At 39.6% G+C, this 19,683-nt stretch overlaps 3 protein-coding genes across 5 annotated transcripts; all 3 read right to left on the reverse strand.

Moving 5' to 3' along the window:
* Window positions 1-366: 366 nt before the first annotated feature.
* On the reverse strand, window positions 367-8,390 carry haspin (histone H3 associated protein kinase). Of its 2 annotated transcripts, none has more exons than XM_023799170.2 (17): window positions 8,295-8,390; window positions 7,196-7,396; window positions 6,867-7,007; window positions 6,022-6,189; window positions 5,800-5,890; window positions 3,945-5,660; window positions 3,631-3,802; window positions 3,269-3,423; window positions 2,315-2,485; window positions 2,144-2,229; window positions 1,946-2,008; window positions 1,754-1,845; window positions 1,579-1,658; window positions 1,342-1,430; window positions 982-1,124; window positions 761-863; window positions 367-672 (listed from the first exon to the last, which is right to left on the reverse strand). In XM_023799170.2, the coding sequence occupies exons 2-17, from the start codon at window positions 7,363-7,365 to the stop codon at window positions 468-470; spliced, it is 3,645 nt and encodes a 1,214-aa protein (XP_023654938.2). In that variant the 5' UTR covers window positions 7,366-7,396; window positions 8,295-8,390; the 3' UTR covers window positions 367-467. The 2 variants fall into 2 exon arrangements, with proteins under 2 accessions (XP_023654938.2, XP_023654937.2); XM_023799169.2 differs by having other exon boundaries at window positions 5,773-5,890.
* Window positions 8,391-9,106: 716 nt separating this feature from the next.
* On the reverse strand, window positions 9,107-10,769 carry med28 (mediator complex subunit 28). Of its 2 annotated transcripts, none has more exons than XM_023799468.2 (4): window positions 10,527-10,769; window positions 10,169-10,235; window positions 9,968-10,080; window positions 9,107-9,658 (listed from the first exon to the last, which is right to left on the reverse strand). In XM_023799468.2, the coding sequence occupies exons 1-4, from the start codon at window positions 10,689-10,691 to the stop codon at window positions 9,461-9,463; spliced, it is 543 nt and encodes a 180-aa protein (XP_023655236.1). In that variant the 5' UTR covers window positions 10,692-10,769; the 3' UTR covers window positions 9,107-9,460. The 2 variants fall into 2 exon arrangements, with proteins under 2 accessions (XP_023655236.1, XP_023655235.1); XM_023799467.2 differs by having other exon boundaries at window positions 10,512-10,768.
* Window positions 10,770-11,951: 1,182 nt separating this feature from the next.
* Window positions 11,952-18,923, reverse strand: lap3 (leucine aminopeptidase 3). The gene is made up of 13 exons (XM_023799466.2): window positions 18,728-18,923; window positions 18,329-18,444; window positions 18,189-18,243; window positions 17,908-18,013; window positions 17,149-17,308; window positions 16,015-16,179; window positions 15,568-15,726; window positions 15,008-15,132; window positions 14,305-14,393; window positions 13,359-13,461; window positions 13,140-13,219; window positions 12,949-13,061; window positions 11,952-12,301 (listed from the first exon to the last, which is right to left on the reverse strand). The coding sequence occupies exons 1-13, from the start codon at window positions 18,824-18,826 to the stop codon at window positions 12,115-12,117; spliced, it is 1,557 nt and encodes a 518-aa protein (XP_023655234.2). The 5' UTR covers window positions 18,827-18,923; the 3' UTR covers window positions 11,952-12,114.
* Window positions 18,924-19,683: the final 760 nt, after the last annotated feature.

A 19,683-nucleotide genomic window follows, 5' to 3' on the forward strand; every position in this document is an offset into this window, starting at 1 on the left:
TATCCTTGCAGTTGTATAGTTTCAGTGTTGAGAAGCAGTGGCATAGTGGATATAGTTTTTTTTTTTGTAAAAGTTATACAGCATATAACAGTGTTTCCCAACCCAGTCCTCAGGGAACCCCGGACAGTTCACGTTTTTGCTCCCTCCCAGCTCCCAGCCAATCAGGAACACCGAATACCTGGTACAAGTGCATGGGAGCTGAGAGGAAGCAAAAACGTGGACTGTCCGGGGTTCCCTGAGGACTGGGTTGGGAAACACTGGCATAGAACATTTGGTATAATGTGACATTTTCTACCTACAAAATTCCAAATTTTGTTTTATTAAAATGTAATTAGGTTTATTAATAATCACTCAATCACTGAAGGCTTTATATTATAAAATGTATTTTCTTCAAAACATTTATATTACAGATATCTAAACCTTGAGCTGAGGAAAAACCAAATGTACAATTGAAGAGGACAACAGTGTCACTGAAACAGACTGCAGCATTCTAAGACATTAGTTGCAGAGTTGAATCCCAGCACCTCATTATAGAAACCAGTTAGGCGTTTCTTCAGGTCCTTCATGGGTTTTGAAAGTGTCTTCTGCTGGTATTTCATGGAAAGCAGTTTGTCCACCAGGTAATGGAGCCACAGCACATTTGTATGTGGGTTATATTCATTCCAGCTATTGCTGTTGAAAAAAAGGAAACATAGCATCTAATATTAAACTAACCAGCAAAGTAACATTGTATCACAGATCTAATACAATCTAAACTCACTTGTTCTCCTCCCGCATCTTGCGATAAATGTCAAACTGATAGTCACCCGTCCCCATAAAGAGTTCCTCATCAGCAGAAATGTCACAGGAGACCGTCAGATCATCTATAAATGAAAGTTCAGGTTTCTATCTGTGTTTGTTTCAATTCAGATTAGGTTTACAAAAAGTTTGTCATAATTTTTTTTATTATTATTATTTCCAGAAAGAGGTAGGAGCACTGACCTATTTCAAGTCTTGATAAGGAGTAGTCAATGATGTTGACAAGGACACCTTTGGTTTCAATTCTGTGTGGCACCTCGTTCAGCATGAACGTCCATTCCTTTTCCTTTGTGCTCTTCACTAGGATATTACCCCAGTGCAAATCCCTTATGGAGGAAAACATTCAGTTACCATCACACAATGCAATTAAGGCTTGCCATTGATATGACATTTAACAAATCTGATACATTCTCAACAGAATCCAAGTTAACCACTTAAATACATTCCTTTGTAAATGTACATTATGATGGGAAAGGGGGACACACACACACACACACACACACACACACACACACACACACACACACACAACTACGTCCTTACCTGTGCTCAAAACACAGGGCTTGTTCAGCTACAGCAAGAGCAGCAATGACCTGGTGCAGAAGGCTTTTTGCATGAGCCAGAGACGAAATCTGCCGATATTTTAGAAGAAATTTAAAAAATAAAAAAAGAAATATTTCAAAATCCCCTTAAAAACCATTTTGTTCGTAAACAAAATTTATAGCGAAAAACACGAATAGCAAAACGTTAGTGGGGAAAAACATGGAATTGTAAAACTACCTTGCCGTTCATGCTCTCCAGATCGCTACCACCAAATTCAAATTCCAGGATGACAAAGATCTGATCCTCCCCAAAGAAATCTGAGAATATGGAAACAAATATTTACCCTCCAGCAAAAATTCACTGGCAGTACGAATACCATTTCACAACAGGAAGGCATTCGGCAACAGCTTACCAGGACGATCATTCTCCGATACTCTCTGCTTGTGAAACTTGTCCCAGGCTTTCAGGAGTAACTCAGGGTAAGATCCACGCACACAATGTAGGCTGAAAACAACACCTTTAAGCATGAATTCCACCTTTTCACTATATTTATTCGGAATTGCTGGAAATTCACGATCCTAAAAGAATTTTAAAAATGACTTACTTTTTCAGTCCTATAAAACCTTTTGTTTGGTTTGCTTCTCGTTCATCCAGGCTACTAAGCTCTCTGAAAGAAAACATTTCATGTCAAAGTTCTTTATGAACAACAATCTAGTGAATTTAATACCTGGAATATTTCAGTATTCAAAAACTGGGTAAATTTATCCCCTTTATTTTTAATATCACAAGAAAGTGAACATACTTTGAAATAATTATTTCGTGAAGCACTTCACCAAATGTCTTCTGGTCTTCTCCATTCACTTTCTGGTTACCCTCAATGGGAATTATCTGTCAAATAGATCCCAATACAGCCATGTTCAGAGCTGGTGCTTCTAGTATGTAATATTGGGGAGGAAATGAATGGAGTACCTACCTTCAACGCCACAGTTTCCATGGAGTCCCCGATGGTTGAAAACACTTCTCCAAATGTACCCTCACCGATCTTCTTGCACCGCTTCATTCTTTGTGGTGTAATGCACTCTTCAAAAGTAATTGGGCCTTCCTGCTGGCACTCTTGGTAAACTTTTTCTGCATCTGTGATGTCCTAAACAAAAAAAAGTGTCAGAGGTCAAACCCTGAAAGTTTCCATTGCTGTACCATCAATACACTCAAACGCAGAGGCGGACATTTCAGGTCCCAGAAAGTAAAAATCCAAACCAGGATTTTGTTTCAACTAACCAGTTGAGCATGAAGAGTCACAGTCACAGAGTACTCAGCTGGTTGGTTGAAACAAAATCCCGGTTTGGATTTTTACTTTCTGGGACCTGAAATGTCCACCTCTGCTCAAATGACGTTTTACTAGATTTGCACCAATTAGTCTGGTGACCAATGCTGCATGAGATACACACCCTACCTATGACCCAGACCAGGAAAAGCAGCACCACCACAAAAACTTGAACCTGACCTGAAACCATCCATTTTCAGTAACTATCAAATTAGATCCAGGACCAATACCAGGATGCAAGACAGAGAACATGTAGAATTGTGTACTACTTTCCACTGAACATTTAATAATAATAAAATGTTTGTGCCATAAAACAACTAATTTAATGACTTTCAATCAGTTGCTAGTATAAATACAGCAGATGTAAGCCATTTTCTCCACCATGTGGGGTATTTTCATGTAACCATACTAAGGATTTTTAAACAGCAAGCCTACTCGGCATTGCATGTCATTTTGGCATTTTCTAATAAACCTTGGAGGGAGGGGGAAAACAATGATATAAATTGTGAGTTCTCTCCACATTCAGATTATGGAATATGAAATGCTTGTTCGCATTCGCTTCGAGACAGGAGTGGGGGGCCAGTTATGAATATAGACACTCACCAAATGGGGGCCCTCTGGACTTTTCAGCAGGCGCGACATCACGAGGGTAGAGTGTGGGGAACACCCAGCAGTCAGAAAATCGCTGCTCACGTCCAACAACTCAGACTCACTGGACTGGTTGTGGGAAAGAAGCTGCCTTTTGGGTGTGAGAAAGGCTGTAACAGAATGAGAGCTTGAACTTTCAAGCACCCATTTGACATAATAATCCTGACATCACAATTTAACATGTAAAAATAGAACATTCAACAAAACAACACATAAAGTTACTGAAAAATACTTAACATGTTTCAACAGCACAGTAAGGAAGTGACAGTTCTGAAGACAGACACTGTTACAGTTTGCCTTGATCTACTATTCCTTACCCTTCTTCTTCTTATGAACTGACAGAGCTGCTTTAAGTCTGCTCCAGGTGTGAGTGGTCAGGCAATCTGGACCCAGGCCGGCCAAAAACGTTGATACGTTCATGGACTCCGAGTGCATCGATGTTCCAGGAAACAGATCACTGGTACCGTGCAACCAGCTGTTCATCGTATCCTGGAAAAAGACATTTTTCAATAAATTAAAAAGAAAGACGTGTGATCCAACCAAAATTGGCATCAATTTCTTCCACTTAAAAAAAAAAAAAAAAAACATATCCTTATTACTTGAGTTACATTATATAACATAGTACACTTACAAAACATTTCCTGTTGAGTCCAAATCTGGAATCATAGGGGTGATCTTGTGTCTTTGACAGGAGTGACTTTGTAAGGCTTTGCTTAGGTCCCTGATGACTTTTCTTGGTCCATCTGCTCACACTCAACCCACTGACGCAGGCTTTTCTTCCCGTCCCCTGCTTGTCCTTGGCAGACTCTTGAACTCTCAATGTACTAACGTCCCGTTTACCACCGGGGGGAGAATCGAGAAGACTTTCCACCCTAGCCGTTCCTGAAGTAAACATGGAACTCAATTGCCTGCGGAGCCGTAAGTTTTGGTCCCTGCTGTTCAGCTCATGTCCCACTCCTTCCTCTCCAGAGCAACCAACCAACATCTCTGCCTCGACGCCTGACACCTTCACCGTGCAATTTCCTTCCTCCCGAAAACTGTGCCTAGGGTTAGAATCAAAGCCATCTTCTGCTTGCGAGCCTCTGCTGTTGTAGTCGTACTTGGAAAGGTCGAGACATTTGAGTTTTACGGTGGGCTGTAGGGAAATGCATCTCTCCTTCAAAACAGCCTCAGGTGATCCCACTGACAGAGAGCCACCACTTGGTATTTGGGAATCATCTACTGGAGGTAAAATACCTCGGCAAGGCTCACTTCTATCCTCTTGTACCATTTCAGCAAATACGTCCATGCAGTATTCAGTAACTAGGTGTCCATTTGCTCGTTTGTCACAGTCAGAAACACTGTTTAAGTTATAGGAGGGCTCCAAAACATCTCCCCCTTCACTTTGAAGCTCACGGTTTGACAATGAATTAGTGGATTTTGATATGTATACCACAGAGGGGCTCACTTTGTTTTTAAAATCATTTAACTCCAACTCCAATCCTTGATTATTTACCTCATTAACTTCAGTCTGACATGCATTACCCATATTAGTACAGTCTTCCTTTCTTAATTCCACTGCACCATGTAATTTGCTTCCAGACTGATGGCAACTAAAATCCATCTCACAATCACTGGATGTGAAGTACACTTCTCCCTCATTTGAGATGTGACTCAGATGGAAATTTGAGACCTCAATTCTTTCTAAACATACATTAGGCTTGAAGGTTCTGCATGATTCTTTCAGACTTGAGACAAGAGAATCTATAGAAGTGTTAACGGACACAAAATTACAGTCTTGGCTGGACTCTACAGAAAAATTGGTTTCTAATAGACGTCCATGAGTTGTTTCACCTTTATCTTCAACTCTATTCTCCACATGAGAAAGTTTCTTGCCGTGCTGGGAATTTGTGCTATTTTTCCGAGAGTTACGCAGCTCTCTAGCTATTTCACTAAGGCTTACGTGCTCTGAGATTTGTAACTGTGGTGGTTTGCTTAATGTAGATTCCACATTGGACCTTAAGGCATCATCTTCATCATCATTGTTGTTGAAGGATATTTTACTGATAGAGGGATCACAATGCCTGTAATTAAGTTTATGTGAAAGAGAAGGGGTACTGGACAGCAAGGGCTTTTTATAACAGCTTTTGGATGTTCCATCAGCTGTCCTGCACATTGATACATTCTTTGTAATATTTTCCATATGGGTAAGGTTTGAGAATGCACAGTCAATTTCAGATCTTGCACTGTCCAAAAACATGTCATCTTTTTGTTGAGAGGCTTTCCTTGTAGCAACACGTTGAGGAGGAAAATGTGGGCTGTTCACAAAGTTATTAGTTGAATCAAGGCTGCTGTTAAAGATACAGGCCTATAGGAGAAAGATTCAGAACACAGTGAATGAGCAAAGACAACAGAAAACACTGCAAAGATGAAAGCACTTCCACAGATAATTTAAGCAAGACTGAAGTGACATTTCTTACATTTGGTTTTGTCTTCATTCTTTTTACCTTTGCGCCATTATTTTTTTTTAAATTCATTCTTCTTCGATCAGTGACAAACTTTCCTGAGGCTGAAGGTAGACCTTCAACATTACTAGACCTTTAGGGGGAAAGAAGATGGAGTTGAATGTTCTTTTCACGAATGTAATGACCCGGTGTGGAAGGCCATCTGATAAGTGCTAAATTTACTGAATTGCATGAGAATATGCAAGTAGAAAAAAAGATCCTTACTTCACACATTTTTCACTTATGTTCTCACTTGTCTTTCCTTGTTCTGATCCAAATCTGGGTTTCTTTCTTCTGTTTGGCTTGTCATCTTCACTTTCAGAAGTATGTAATGTCACCGGACCCTTTCTTTTTGTCTGGATTGAAATTCCCTTTGTGGACGGGTTACTGCTTCTGTTAATAGAAAACCACCCTTAATTTAATTTTAAATTAAACCACTTGATAATAAAAGGCCCATTTTAAAACTATAGATTTCAATACGTGAATGCCTATTGCAGTGGCATGTCGCATGGACTGTCATACACAGCAAACTATCATAAGTGGAATGAGGGGTGGGCGATATGGCAAAATATCACGATGATTCACGCTCTTATCACGATTCTATTACCATGTTCATTTTTAAGTATATTTTGCAAGTTTTTGAACAGTACAACCAAACTCATTTAAAAATAGCTGTCATTTGTGTTGTGTCAGTTTTGGAAAATCCAAACAAGTTCCATATTATCAACGACAAATTCTTTTTAGGGACCAACTCCTCCATGTTGTCCATGGGAAAAGGGAATGTGTGGCATGTTGCTCATTGCATGAAGGGTGCAAAAGGGGGAGAGGAAAAAAATCCAAGACACTAGTTATTGTTTGCTATTTTTGGTGTGTCAAAACAGATTTGCTGATAAAAACAACTTTAGATGTGCGCATGAGCCATAGAACTGCCACTGGCAGAATGTGCACTTTAGCGCAATACTAACAACCTCCCCGTAAATGCAGATTGCGGAGACATCTTTATCGTCCATGATCTAATATCGTCAAATTGTATGCCCCTGAGTCCAACTCACTTCGATTAATTGTCCTACCTTTTCTGACCACCAGGGCCGTGATAAGTGTCTGGGATGAAAAAATTCTCTTCATCACTGTCGATCAGTCTCAAAGCTGTCAGGGCCTTCTGCTTTGCTATTCGTGTTGACTTTGAATATGCAGTAGACTGGGTTCTCTTCCTGAGAATTAAAAGAATCCGTATCAAAATTTGCAAAGATGGCACAGACAGGACAAGGAGCTACAATGGAGTCTGTTTGTAGAAAAAGGTGGTCACCCAGTCAAACGTGGGATACAATCAACTGTAGAGATAAAACAGCTTAAAGGAAAGGTGGAAAAGCATGTCTGTCTTATAAAAAAATTAACTCACATTTTCCGTCGAAGGTTTATGATGTTGCTCAGCTCACCGAATGACAGATCGGACGAAGAAGTGCTTGAGAAAGCTTTCTTTCTGGCATCAGGAGACAACCACGTCTCCACCTTAGTTTTGTGCTTGCCATAAGTTCTTAGAACCAAAGCATTTCTCTTCCACGTAGTCATTTCTGCAATGCTGCTAATGGCCCGTGAAGGACTGAAATACAATATTGACGTTATGACCAAAATTATTCAATTTTAAGTTGTTTGAAACACGTTTAGAACATAAAAGCCGCAACACTGACATTTCCATCTATATATAAATGGATACCACCTATCATTAAGTTAGAAAAAATTGGCTATGACAGATACTGTTTTTTCATGAAATAATTTCCTTGATTTATTAAAATTCATGACATATATACATATTCATGACAGATATGACAGAATATCTGGTTAAATCCCCGACAGAAGAGACCTAACGATAAAATGTTTTTTTTTCCTGTTTATTTATACTGTGTATTTTTCAGTAACAAAAAATAAATACATATGAATCAAAATAACTATTACACAGCTAAAACCTAAAGCTTAAAATCAGGAAGCAAAATGAAGTGTGTCTACTTACGAATGGTTGGTATAGGTTCCAATACCCCCTCCAAAGACGTACCTAACTGACAAAAAAGCAGGAATTACGGAACCATTTTCCTCATGAATAAACTTTTTTACATAAATTCACTTTTTTCAGCTTTGCAAAATATTTGGTAAAATACCGCGTTGAGTCTTTTAGCTCCATGGTTATACAATTAATAAATGTAATGGACAACGTGAAGAAAGAATATTATATCAATACAAAAGCATATTTATCAGCTTAAGCAATATGTTTTGCCAATTTATGAAAACTTCTTAGAGGGCAATATTAATCAAACCCCTTTCCAATAACATCAGTACGTAACACAGATACCAAAGCTAACTAGCTAGTTTCGACTACACGAACAACAAAGGACATATACGCCGGAACTCGCAAAATTTCAATTGTTCTTGCCATACAGATTCTCTAAGTGCTAATTTAATTAGCAGCGGACAATGACATTTAAAATTATAAATAGCTAACTTACCAGACAATTAGGAACAGTGAAAACGGGCGCCGATCAGTCCGTTTTTTCGAGCTATGGTAAGCGCCCTATGTTCAAATACAGCGGGCCTCTGATTGGCTCGCCATACTTCAGACGGAAGTAGGAGGTGGTACTTCCGGTAGCTGTAGTTAGAGAAAAATAGTGTTTTCTTGCCCGAAATGGCGTACTTTTTATCTTGCAGCAACTGTGTACAATGCTGGATGCTATATTGCTTCTTCTGCTCATTTGCGTTGTAATCACAATGATGTGATGTATCACAAAATTGACCAAAAGTTAACAAAAGCGTCATGTAAGTCGCATCTGGAGTGACACTTACGCTCTCAGACTCTCACGAAATATATTTTACGGCAAATCTATATTATTCCATTGTAAGCCTAAAATTAGCTACATCAAGCAAAGCGTTGGAGCAGTTTGCAAACCCTACAGACTATTTGAAAGGTAATACTTACATGTAAATATGCGTGCAGATTCGCCTTCTTAAAGGGAATAAAACCTGGTCCTCTCCATCATAGTCAATAAAAAGAACATATAGCCCTTTATCCTGATAGAAATCAATTTATTCTATTACCAGAAACACTAGAATGATGTACCTCTTAGTAATTCCTGGCCAGAATGTATTTGCATCGTTAATGTTTTATACTTGCCAATACCGAGGGTTTCTCAGTCTCCAAATAAAGTCTCAAGCAGTTATATATTAACATTGTATATGACACTGATAACTTGAGGGACATTTTCTATTGAAGAGCAATCAAAAGCAGTAAGTGAAGTATAATATACACTGAAATATCACACACTGGGGTTCAACATTCTTTATTCCTTCATCTCACCATGACAAATATTTAATTTTCTACTTTTCAGGTCGGCACTTAGGTCAAAGGCTAATTTTAACATAACCTGCACTATTTACTTACCAGAGTGTTTTAGCTTAGTCCAACAATCACATCAAGAAGTGATATATCATTCTTATGAAATAGTTTGTAGTATACAATGTCAAAATACAAAAAAAAACAACCTGTACAAATTCAAAAAATTTATTCTGAATTTAGCAACCCCAAGAATGATGCATTGATTCATATCAAATATTTACACAAACTAAATTTCAGCTTTTTTTTTTTTTTTTTTTTTACATAATTCCAAGCACACACGAGTCAGTTTGGTTTCATAGGTGCAGGAATGTTGGCGGAAGCCTGTTCTAAGAATGCCAGTGGGCCCTGTGGAAGTTCTGTTGGTTTTTTATGTTGAACGTTAATGTCTTCCAGTACTTGTTGCCAGTGATGAATTTTGGCAAGATGTTTCTGTATTAAATGCTCTTTTCTCTGAAGCTCATTTCTGAGTTCTGACACATCCTAAAAGGAAATGAAATAAAAACCAGTTAAAAATTATGAAGTTGTGTTTACATAACAGGTGTTTTATCATCCAAAGTTTATGCATTTTTTTTTAAATGGGAGGTAAATTGTTAATGATGATGAGAGACATATATTCATGGCATATTCAGGGAAACACAGATTCCATAGATAAAACAAAAAACACCGGGAGTTGCTAAAGACATTGCCTTGTAACAAGAGCTGAAAAGTACGGCATAATGAAATCCAAGCCAAAATAATATTTCATGAGGGGGGAAAATAAACTGTTTAACATGTAACCTACAAGCTCACCTCCTTTACAACCTGTTCTGGTTTTTGGACTGACAGCTGTAATCTTTTCTGCAGAAAAAAGCATTCAGTCTGCCGGGCAACATCCAGGAACTTTTGGATACACTGGTCAACTCCTGTGAACGAAAATCAGCATTTGATTACAATTTTGAACAATGTCCCAATAACACACTGATTTTATCATTTTAAGCACCTTTTCCTTACCGGTTCTAATTTCTTCCTGATCGGTTCCGTTAACATAGTCCTGGCTCACAAGGGATGCAAAACATGCCTGCAAGTCAAACAAGAATATTTTAACATATTCCACTTATCACTGCATTTAAAAAAATAAAAATCACGAAAAAAACGATTATTTTTTTTTAATCTAGAACAATTTTCAATGAGTAACAAAACAGAAAATGTGAGCTCTGGGACATAATAATAAAGAAAGACAGCATATTAATCGTGAACCGATTGCATTTCAGTTCGCTGTGGTACCAACTGGGTGATCGTATTGTCTCCTCTGGAGCATCAAAAGTTTAGGCCAAGTAATAATATACAGATATACCTGCTTAGTAACTACCTCGAACGAAGCTTCCAGATCGTCCACCAAAGTACTGTTGTTCGGACCCCTGTTCCCGGTAGTAACGGGTAGTAGGCCCGGTGGCCCAGGGGCACCAGCTGCCCCAGCAGGATGAGAGACAGTCGGTTGTTGTCCAGAAAACATCCCGCTCATGGAGGACGCCATTTGCTGCGACTCCCCACCGGAGGCGTCAGGACATGCGCAGTAGGGTGTCCGTTAGTCGTCACAGTCACGTGACGACAGCTCTCCCTATCAAACCGTAAATAAACTTTAATTTAATGCTGGGAGTTTTTTTTTTGTTACTTTAATGCTGGGATTGTTACGCAGATACCCGGCAGTGAGTTCAGATAAATTAAATAAATGCGCAGAGCAATAGGATAATTTTAGCGACTCGTACAGGAGCGTATTGTGTAAACTTCAAGCGAGAAGGTGATTCTAATATGCTACATTTATATCTCCCACATTATGTATACAATCTCCATATGGTGGCGGTCAACACAAGAAGATATTTGGTACAATACTTAAAACAATTTTGAAATATAATAGATTGTAATGTATGGCAGTCAAATTATGTTGTCGAGGCGTGTTTTTAACGAAAAAAGCATGTTTGTCGAATTGGCTAACTACTGCAGAGCATGATGGGTATGATATTTGGAAGCTACTTAAATTTTATCATCTGCTACTGCTGCACGTGGCGTAGGCAGGCCCTAGGTATGAATTTGGAAAGGGGTGGGGGGGGCGGCAGGCCATTTTTGCCCCAGGGCCCAGTGTACAGTTGTTCCATCACTGTGAGTAGAGATGGGTTTTTAAACTTCCTTAAAGCAGGGACCCCCACATCAAAATGGACCAGACCTATAGAGACCCCCTACCACTACTGTATGTTCACAAAAACACATAAATACAATTTTTCACATTAAAAGTTTGCTCGGCCGCAGGTTGTCTTAAGTGGAGTTAAGTAAATTTTCTTTAATATTTTCCAAGTTTAAAAAGACAATCACACTCACTGTCTCAAGACTATGCATCATTTAAGAGATGGTTTTCGACAAATCACTTTAGAATAAATCCAATACTTATGCAATGCATTTAATGTTATATTTACTTTTAATTTTTGTAAGGCTGCTACAGAGAAGACATTTCTCTCTGGTACCTTGCTTATATACATTTTAAAGTAGCAAGTGTAAGATATTTCTGCACCATTAATTTTCTCTCAAGTTAAAATTAAGTTTTCTTGAATTTGAAGACTCAAAGACTTGACAACAAGAACACATACTTGAATTCATTATCATTTGCAAGTTGCTTCAGTATTGGATCAATCTTGTTTTATTACTGCATGCAAATGATTGCCAAAGTAATCTGACCAGTGTCTTTCCATGAAATACTTGAAAATGTTCACGCAGATAAAATCACGTGGATTAAACTGACAGATAAGTTTCGGAGTTTTATTTATGATCAACAAAGACAATCTGAAACCGCATCAGTTGTTTGTCAAGGTATTTAACTTAGTCAATACAGTATTTATGTACATATTTAATAACATTGATATTTAATAACATTATTAAGTCCTACAATTATATGTATATTTGTTATGTCAAGCTTCGCTACTCAGGCTAGCCGCGAGCTCCACCAGCGTGCGCGTCGGCCTGCCAGACATGCCCTTGCGCAGGTACGGAACTTCGTCTTTGTTTGACATTACGCCAGCGATGTCCAGGTGGGCCCAGTGTGGCGTGGTCACAAACTCTTTCAGAAAGGCGGCTGCTGTGCAGGCTCCCCCCGACCTGAGGGCCAGCCCAATCCCCCCCCCCCCAGGTAGAAGAGTTTAACAGAAAGTAAAACAAGCTACTAAAAATTGTTCCTGCGATGCTATATCATTAACTACGCAAACTTAGAAATCATACGCAGAAATAACTTCTTCGAAGAGTTTTACAAAGCAGTTACACACATACTTACACATGTATGCATATACTGTATATAAATCCTATTTTATATGACTTTACATCAGTACAGATGCTACTCGACTTACAATGAGGTTACGTTCCGAAGAACTCATCCTAAGTTGAAAATATCTTAATATGAATACAGTATGATAACACACTTGGGCGTTAGGTAGTTATAACGGGCCTTGAAAATTTAAACAGAAAAAAAAAATACTGTACGATATGTTGTTAAACACTGTACAAAATGTTAAACACTGTACGAGATGATTACGATCTCTATCGCTACTGAGACCGGAAGCATGGCTATCTGCAGACAGTTTCGTACGGCATATTGCTAGCTCGAGAACGGATCAAAATCCAAAAGTTTGAGGACTGTTGACTGTGCGTCGCTATCGCACCATCGTAAAGTCAGAATATCGCGAGTCGGACCATCGCGAAAGCGAGAAGCATCCGTGTTTATGAGAATCCTAACTGCTCCCTTGACTCACCGGCTGTATTTGCCAACGTTGTTGAGGTCTGCCAGCTGAGACTCGGTGACCTGCCGGGTGTAGTGCTGGAACAGAGGCATCCGCCACACCCTGTCTCCAGTGATGACGCTCGCCTGAAATAAAGCCGAGCGTTGAAGCAGCACCCCAGAGCCACCGTACCGGGTCGTGGAAAACGACATTTATGCAGGTACCTTTTGCAGCAGACTCCATAACCAATCAGAATTGGTAAACACTCCAGCTACAGCAGAACCCAAGGCCACATCCATGGCCCCTGTAGATGAAGGAGATGTTTGTCCTAATTCTCAGGTCAATCCTAACTTCTGTCAGCTCAGTCACACCGAATACTGGACACCATCTGGTCTTCAAAAGCATAGCAACTGTATACAGTACAATCACTTAGACATCTTTACCTGTTAAGGTCGCAGCATTAACTATCGCTTTTGGGTTAAAGTTATGAGCGTAGCAAAGTGCATCTGCAAGTATCAGCCTGCCCTCTGCGTCAGTGTTGTCAACCTGTTGAAACACACATAAAGATCCACTTTTTTATCATAGTAAAAAGGACCAGCAAAGCTCTTCTCAGTACTGGCTGAAGCTCGGCAACACCCCAGGAAAGATTTACCGCCGACGTCCCCCCATCTGAGACAAAAGGCCCTTTTCACACCTGGTATTAACATGAGTCCTGGGTGATCCGATCAAATGTGGACAGCGCTAATTACAGGTGTGAACACACCCAAAACGCACTGAGGAGACACTGAGATCCAAACGCTCAAACCACATTCGGAGCTGGTCTGGGATGTGTATGGCCACATTCATATAGCAGTGTGAACGTGAATGTGTCCCGGGCTGCAGTGAGGGACCGCCTACTCAGTTGACGTCCTCTTGTGGGCAGAAGTACGTACGTACTCATTAAACATGCAAGCGGTATCTGGTATATGATTTGTCAAAATGTCTGGAATGATTATCTAATGAAAATCACATCACTATGAAATACAGTTTAAAGACTATACGTAGAAGTCAAACATTATGAAATACATTACAAGTCTTTTATTTATAGGTGATTAGTGGGTTTGCACATCAAAATCAGGAGGACAGTGGAGCTGATGGCTCTGCGCAAATCTGCTCAGGCCTAGAAGTGCTAAGGAATTTACGCAAATTTGCACAGGTTTAGTAGTTCTAGGGAATTTACGCAGTTCTAGTGCTTGGCGGCTGCCTATGTCGCCTAATGGATTGACCAGCGCTGACTCTTCTGTAAGAATTATATCTGGGTTATAAAAATATTTAGTCAGCATTCCCTAGAAACATCAGGATAATTTGTGCATGCTATACGTATTAAAATAGCGAAGAAGATCAGCGCACCTGTATCGTCTTCCCGTTCTTCGCCCGGACCACATCGCCAGGCTTGGCCGCCCTCCCGCTTGGCATGTTCTCACACAGAGGAGCCAGACCTGAGACAGTAAGGTGATCAGAGGCTAAAAAGAAGCATCTCTCCCAGCCAGACTGCAGTGAAGGCAATGCTTGTTAAACGAGGATCTATGTTGTATATCGTCATTGACAAGGGATGGTTTGGCTAGTGCAGGAGTTCAAATACAATAGTTACAGAAAATACAATATTTGTATTCATGGTTCAAGGAAGGCAGGTGACCCAAGGAGTTACTGACTCAACTGACTCGGCAACAAAGTATTAACTGAAGAATAAGTTAAATCAATTCCAACTAATCTACATGCTTGTGATAAGCAGATTCTGATGATGTATTTGAAATAGTATTTGGTAACAATTTACTTGAGGGGACACAAGTAACTTAGTAACTCAGTTACTACTCAAGTACAAATCATGAACAGATACAGTAACTGCATGAAACACATGAACAGTTATGACTGATTAATGATTATCATACACGGGATCAGTACATAACTAACACTTCTGGTTATTTAATACATTAAGTAAGACTATACTACTACATTATCTGTGCCCCCTCAAGTAAAGTGTTACCTAGTGTTTTAAGTGTGTTTCGCACCATGTAGTGTTTGTTTTTAGTACTCGAGGAGTTGAGGAACTCACCAACGATGTTGACGGGAAGTTTCAAGGCAGCGGCAGTTACGATGGATGAACACACGGTGGCAGCACCACCCATGTCCGCTCTCATGGCGTCCATATTTGTGGAAGGCTTCAGGGAGATTCCACCGCTGTGGTGAGCATCAAACACCATCACCCACTGTCCCCCACATACCCACCTGAAAACTCGCGGTGATCGAGCTTTGGGATTTCTGTCCGCAACTTTGTGGAATATAGTGCCGACGGTGTGGAGTCTTTTAAAAAGTGACTTAAGACATTTCTGCTAATAAAAGCTTCTAATGGATTGTTGTCACACTTAAGTTGCTGCTATTCCTTTCATTATACTGCCCGATTTTCCATCTAGACGGCTTTATGCTGATTTGAGGAGTAACTCGAGGCATTATAATTAGACAGGTGCTTATTGTCACTATGTTCCTGTCTCCATTCTTCGTCTGTTTTAACATTTCATTTGCTGTAAAAGCACTTCGTGACCTTGTCTGTGAAAGGTGTAAAAGTGTCCATTTTACCTACTTGCATACCAAAGGAAAAAAAAAAACACACGTTACCTATCAAAAGTTATTCCCTTCCCTACTAAGACGAGGGGAGGCTGACTGGCGTCCGGGTTTCCATTGTAGTGAAGTTCCAGAAAGAGAGGTGGTTCATCCGAGCCTCTCGACACACTTAAGAAAGCTCCCATCTCCTGCTCCTCAATCCAAGACTGAGGTCTACGGTAAAACCAGCATTACCAGTATTATTACGGCCATAACTTCATCACCAAGCACTTCACATTAAAAATTACAAAACAAAATAGCAGTGGGATTAAATGATGAGTGGAAGACTGTACTTTATCCATCATACTTAAATACGCTCCTCAGTTAATACCATTTATAAATAGCTGTTTATGTTTTAAACAATACTGAATACTTGTCTCTGCAGACACAAGACAGGATTTTAAAGCTGCAAAGCTACTTTGTCCAGGAAAAACAAACAGCAGATGACATCAATAAGTCTACCTCTTATAAATGGTGACCTTGTCCGACAGAGACGCAAGCTTCTGCTCTATAGTGTCGGCGAAGAGCTTTGGGGTCATGTGATTGGCTGGGGCTTCCATCAATCTTCTTGCCAGATTCTGTCCTTCTCCATATAAAACTCCTCTTTCCCAAGCGGCATTGTCAGAGCTAGACAGAAGATAACACTTTATCAGATGTAAGAGACAAAACATTTTAATCGAAAATAAAAGTTAGCGCATTTCAAATGCAGCAAAAACCTTGGAACTCAAGCGCCTCTTAACTCGGACATGGAACGGGTCTGTTGCATTTTTTTTTTTTTTTTTTTTTACTCGTACCTCGACCAGAATCTTGGAACTCGACAGTTCCTGCTAAAACTTGTAGGGATGGAGAAGCGTTTCCCCTCCCAAACAATAACCCCCCCACCCTTCCTCCTCTCCACCTGCCACTTCCAGTACGCCATCAGCTCACCTCAGTACAGGTAACGTGCTCAGAAATTGTCATTGATTTCATGTTTATTGCTTTTATATGTGTTCTTTTTCATGTTTATTAGTTTCATATTGATTATTAATGCTTTATCTCATTAGTTAGTTAGATAAGTTTAAATAGACATTCATTTGGGGGTCTGGAACAGATTCAAACCACAACTCGTATTACTAATAATACTGTTAGTTGTCAAAAAAAAAAAAAACAACATTGTTTGCATAAAGGTTCTTAATACAAACAAACAAACATGTCTTTAAATGCATTAATCCTTTAAATCAGTTTCCCAATCCCGTCCTTGGGGGCCCACAATCGATCCACATATTATATTATTGCTCCCTTCCAGGAGCTGAGATTGGGAAACTCCCGGCTATAGGAAACAGGATGAAAAAGGCTACTGTAGCTTTTAATCATTTGATGGTAAACCTCAGAGTATGTTAAATATATTAAAAAAGAACCAAACTTTTCATTCACATACAATTCAACCTCGACAGCAGGTACTGACAGTGTGATCCATAGCAGTATTTCCCAATCCGGTCCTTAGGCATCCCCAGGCCATGTTTTCGCTCCCTCCCAGTTCCTGAGCTAAAATGTGGACCATCTGTGGGTCCCCAAGCACCAGACTGGGAAACTCGCTTTTAAATGATGTGAACTTACTCGCCATGTAGCTGAGTTTTGACCACAAACTTTTTCTTCCGCTTAAACTCGTCGTATTCGAAGAGGCCGAGTACAGCTCCCTCCGCAGCCGCCTGAGCATCTCTGCAGGGGTCCACCTCCACCAGTGGGACTTCCTGGTCCTGCAGAACCCTGCAGCCAGCTGACACAACCAGGAAGGCCCCTCAGTCATCTGCAGCTTCTATGTCACCCCTGGCTGCATCCGTTCCCATGCTTTCTGAAGCCAGGTTAACTTTATGAAAGTTAACCTCTGAGCAAGCATACCTCCTAACTGATATTTAAATGATCATACAAGTCAATCCTAAAAGTCCACATCTAGAACCTGTCCCAGGCACTAATAGCACAAGGCAGGGGGCACCGTGATGGACTGCCAGTCTGCTACTGGGCCTCTCATATTGTACACGCTCCGGTAAATGCAAAGGTCAACTTGGGGACACCAATTCACCAGACAATGTCCATACACTACAGGAGATCAGAGCATCCAGAGGAAACCACCCTGTAACCATGGTGACAAGACAGGGCTACAATGACACCCCACAGACAGACAAGTCAAGTGAAGTGAACTTTACTGTCATATTTCCTACATATGGCAGTATAATGATATGAAATTCCATTCCACAACCACGGTGCAAAGGGCTACACATATATACAAACACGTACTGTACATGCACTTTAAATACAGTGCAATTTCACAGTGCACAGCTTGGCTAAAATATTTTCTAATAATAATAATAACAATACCTGAAACAGCAGCTCGAATATTCTCTTTGGAGATGTCCCAGTTCTCCTTATCGCATATTCCTGGAGCATTTTTACCGAGCCCTACAACAACCACGCTGGGGAATTCCTAAAACAAAGGTAGACATTCAAATATTTTATTTTAAAAGTTTACCTCGGTCGAACTATAACATGAACATTTCTGAAGAGAAACACTGTAATAGTGTATTTGCAGTTTAACAAATACTGTAGACAAAAATATAACACAGATGTAAAGTAAAATGCATTGTATTTTTATTGTATACCTCATGAATTCCATAAAATACTCGGTTTTTTCCTTTTTTGAGAGGTGGTCCGGATCTAAAAAACAACAATTCTGGTAAGACCATTGAATACATCTGGATCAATTATTCAAACGTAATTGTGAGGATGGTAATTAACTGACGTCGATAGCAGCTCTCTCAGCCTTCCGGAGAGCGATCTGTCAAAGGTCTCGGCAGCGTCTGTGAACCGCAGATTTTCATCTTCTTTTTCTTTTTCATAGACGCCAAGGACCAAGCCCTGTGAATATAATTTTGTGTCATTCAAGTACTACTTACTTTATGCTTTCTATCCATCCATTTTCTGTACCAACATGACACTGAAATAATTTTGATTTTACATATTAAGACTTACTTCAGATTCTAAACATACACAAAAAGCAAACCAATCAGCTAGATAACGTGGCCATCGAAACTCACTACCTGACTACTGGTACATAGGTAGGTAACTACACAAAAATACCGAGCTCTACTTTTAAACTATATTATCTTACTACAAAAAATATCAGGATAATTGAACTTACTTTTTTCTCTGCCTGTGTGTTTCGCGATATGGAGAAACGTCTGCAGTTGTGCCTGAATACCGCAGTTAATATTCTTTTTCTAAAGGAAATCATTATCATTCGTATAATACTTTAACACAAAACGGAATCAAAATTTTTAGATAGACACGTAACCACGTGTCCGCTACAGAGATCGTAAAACGCACCGTTCTCTTACGTCATCAAAAAAGCGACACACGTTGTTAGGGGTCCTTGCAAAATTACCACCATAGCATTATATTGTTCAGAATGCAAACTAAACTCACTTAATGTGAGCTGCAGCGGTTTTATTTTTATTCAATGATTTTTTTTTTTTAAATAAAAGAAGTGGAATTAGTTTGAATGAACAGTGCAGTATATACCTTAGTATATATAATAATAAATGTGACATAGTAATCGGCATAGACTTACATTCTTAAGCAGACTTTTATGTACTGTAAACCTGTTTTATGAGCCTTTAATGCCTCTTTTACTACAAATTAAAGGCTATTGTAAGATGAGGATATTGGAACTTTTCATTTTTAATGTACATTTTATCATATTACATTATCTGACAGGCTTTAACATAGACTATTTACTTTTATGTAAAAGTCAATTTCTGAAGAAGTAATTGTGAGCCAGAAGTTCGGGCCCGCCCTCCGATACACTGCTTTTTCAAACTTTTATTACAAGAATATAATGGTGCAATGCCTCAGTACGAGTTTCATCAAAATATCCAGCCCTTGCCTTTATCACAGCAGCACGAATTCACAGCCTCCTTTCCAGCAATTTTTGTTAATAACTTGTGTCCAAACTCTACCAGCACCTTTTCAAGGATGCAAACAGTTCTGTCTCATTTGCTAGATGTTCACTTTAAAACTTCCAGCTCATCCCTTGGATGGACTTTCATCCATCCACAAGACCTGTTCTCAGTCGTGAATAATCCAGTGTTTGTCTTG

This window comes from Paramormyrops kingsleyae, chromosome 25, assembly GCF_048594095.1.
Source record: "Paramormyrops kingsleyae isolate MSU_618 chromosome 25, PKINGS_0.4, whole genome shotgun sequence".
Classification (NCBI taxonomy): domain Eukaryota; kingdom Metazoa; phylum Chordata; class Actinopteri; order Osteoglossiformes; family Mormyridae; genus Paramormyrops; species Paramormyrops kingsleyae.

Coding starts and splice junctions, on each gene's coding strand:
- haspin (XM_023799169.2), bottom strand. CDS start 7,365: ATGACTACGTGGAAGAGAAATGCTTTGGTTCTAAGAACTTATGGCAAG. Junction 5,891..6,021: donor ATAAGTGAAAAATGTGTGAA/GTAAGGATCTTT, acceptor TTCCCCCTAAAG/GTCTAGTAATGTTGAAGGTC. Junction 1,846..1,945: donor GGTTTTATAGGACTGAAAAA/GTAAGTCATTTT, acceptor TGTTGTTTTCAG/CCTACATTGTGTGCGTGGAT.
- med28 (XM_023799467.2), bottom strand. CDS start 10,691: ATGGCGTCCTCCATGAGCGGGATGTTTTCTGGACAACAACCGACTGTC. Junction 10,081..10,168: donor TCAGGAAGAAATTAGAACCG/GTAAGGAAAAGG, acceptor TTTCGTTCACAG/GAGTTGACCAGTGTATCCAA. Junction 9,659..9,967: donor CAGAACAGGTTGTAAAGGAG/GTGAGCTTGTAG, acceptor ATTTCCTTTTAG/GATGTGTCAGAACTCAGAAA.
- lap3 (XM_023799466.2), bottom strand. CDS start 18,826: ATGATAATGATTTCCTTTAGAAAAAGAATATTAACTGCGGTATTCAGG. Junction 17,309..17,907: donor TATTCGAGCTGCTGTTTCAG/GTATTGTTATTA, acceptor TGGTTGTGTCAG/CTGGCTGCAGGGTTCTGCAG. Junction 13,462..14,304: donor AGAACGGGAAGACGATACAG/GTGCGCTGATCT, acceptor GTGTTTCAACAG/GTTGACAACACTGACGCAGA.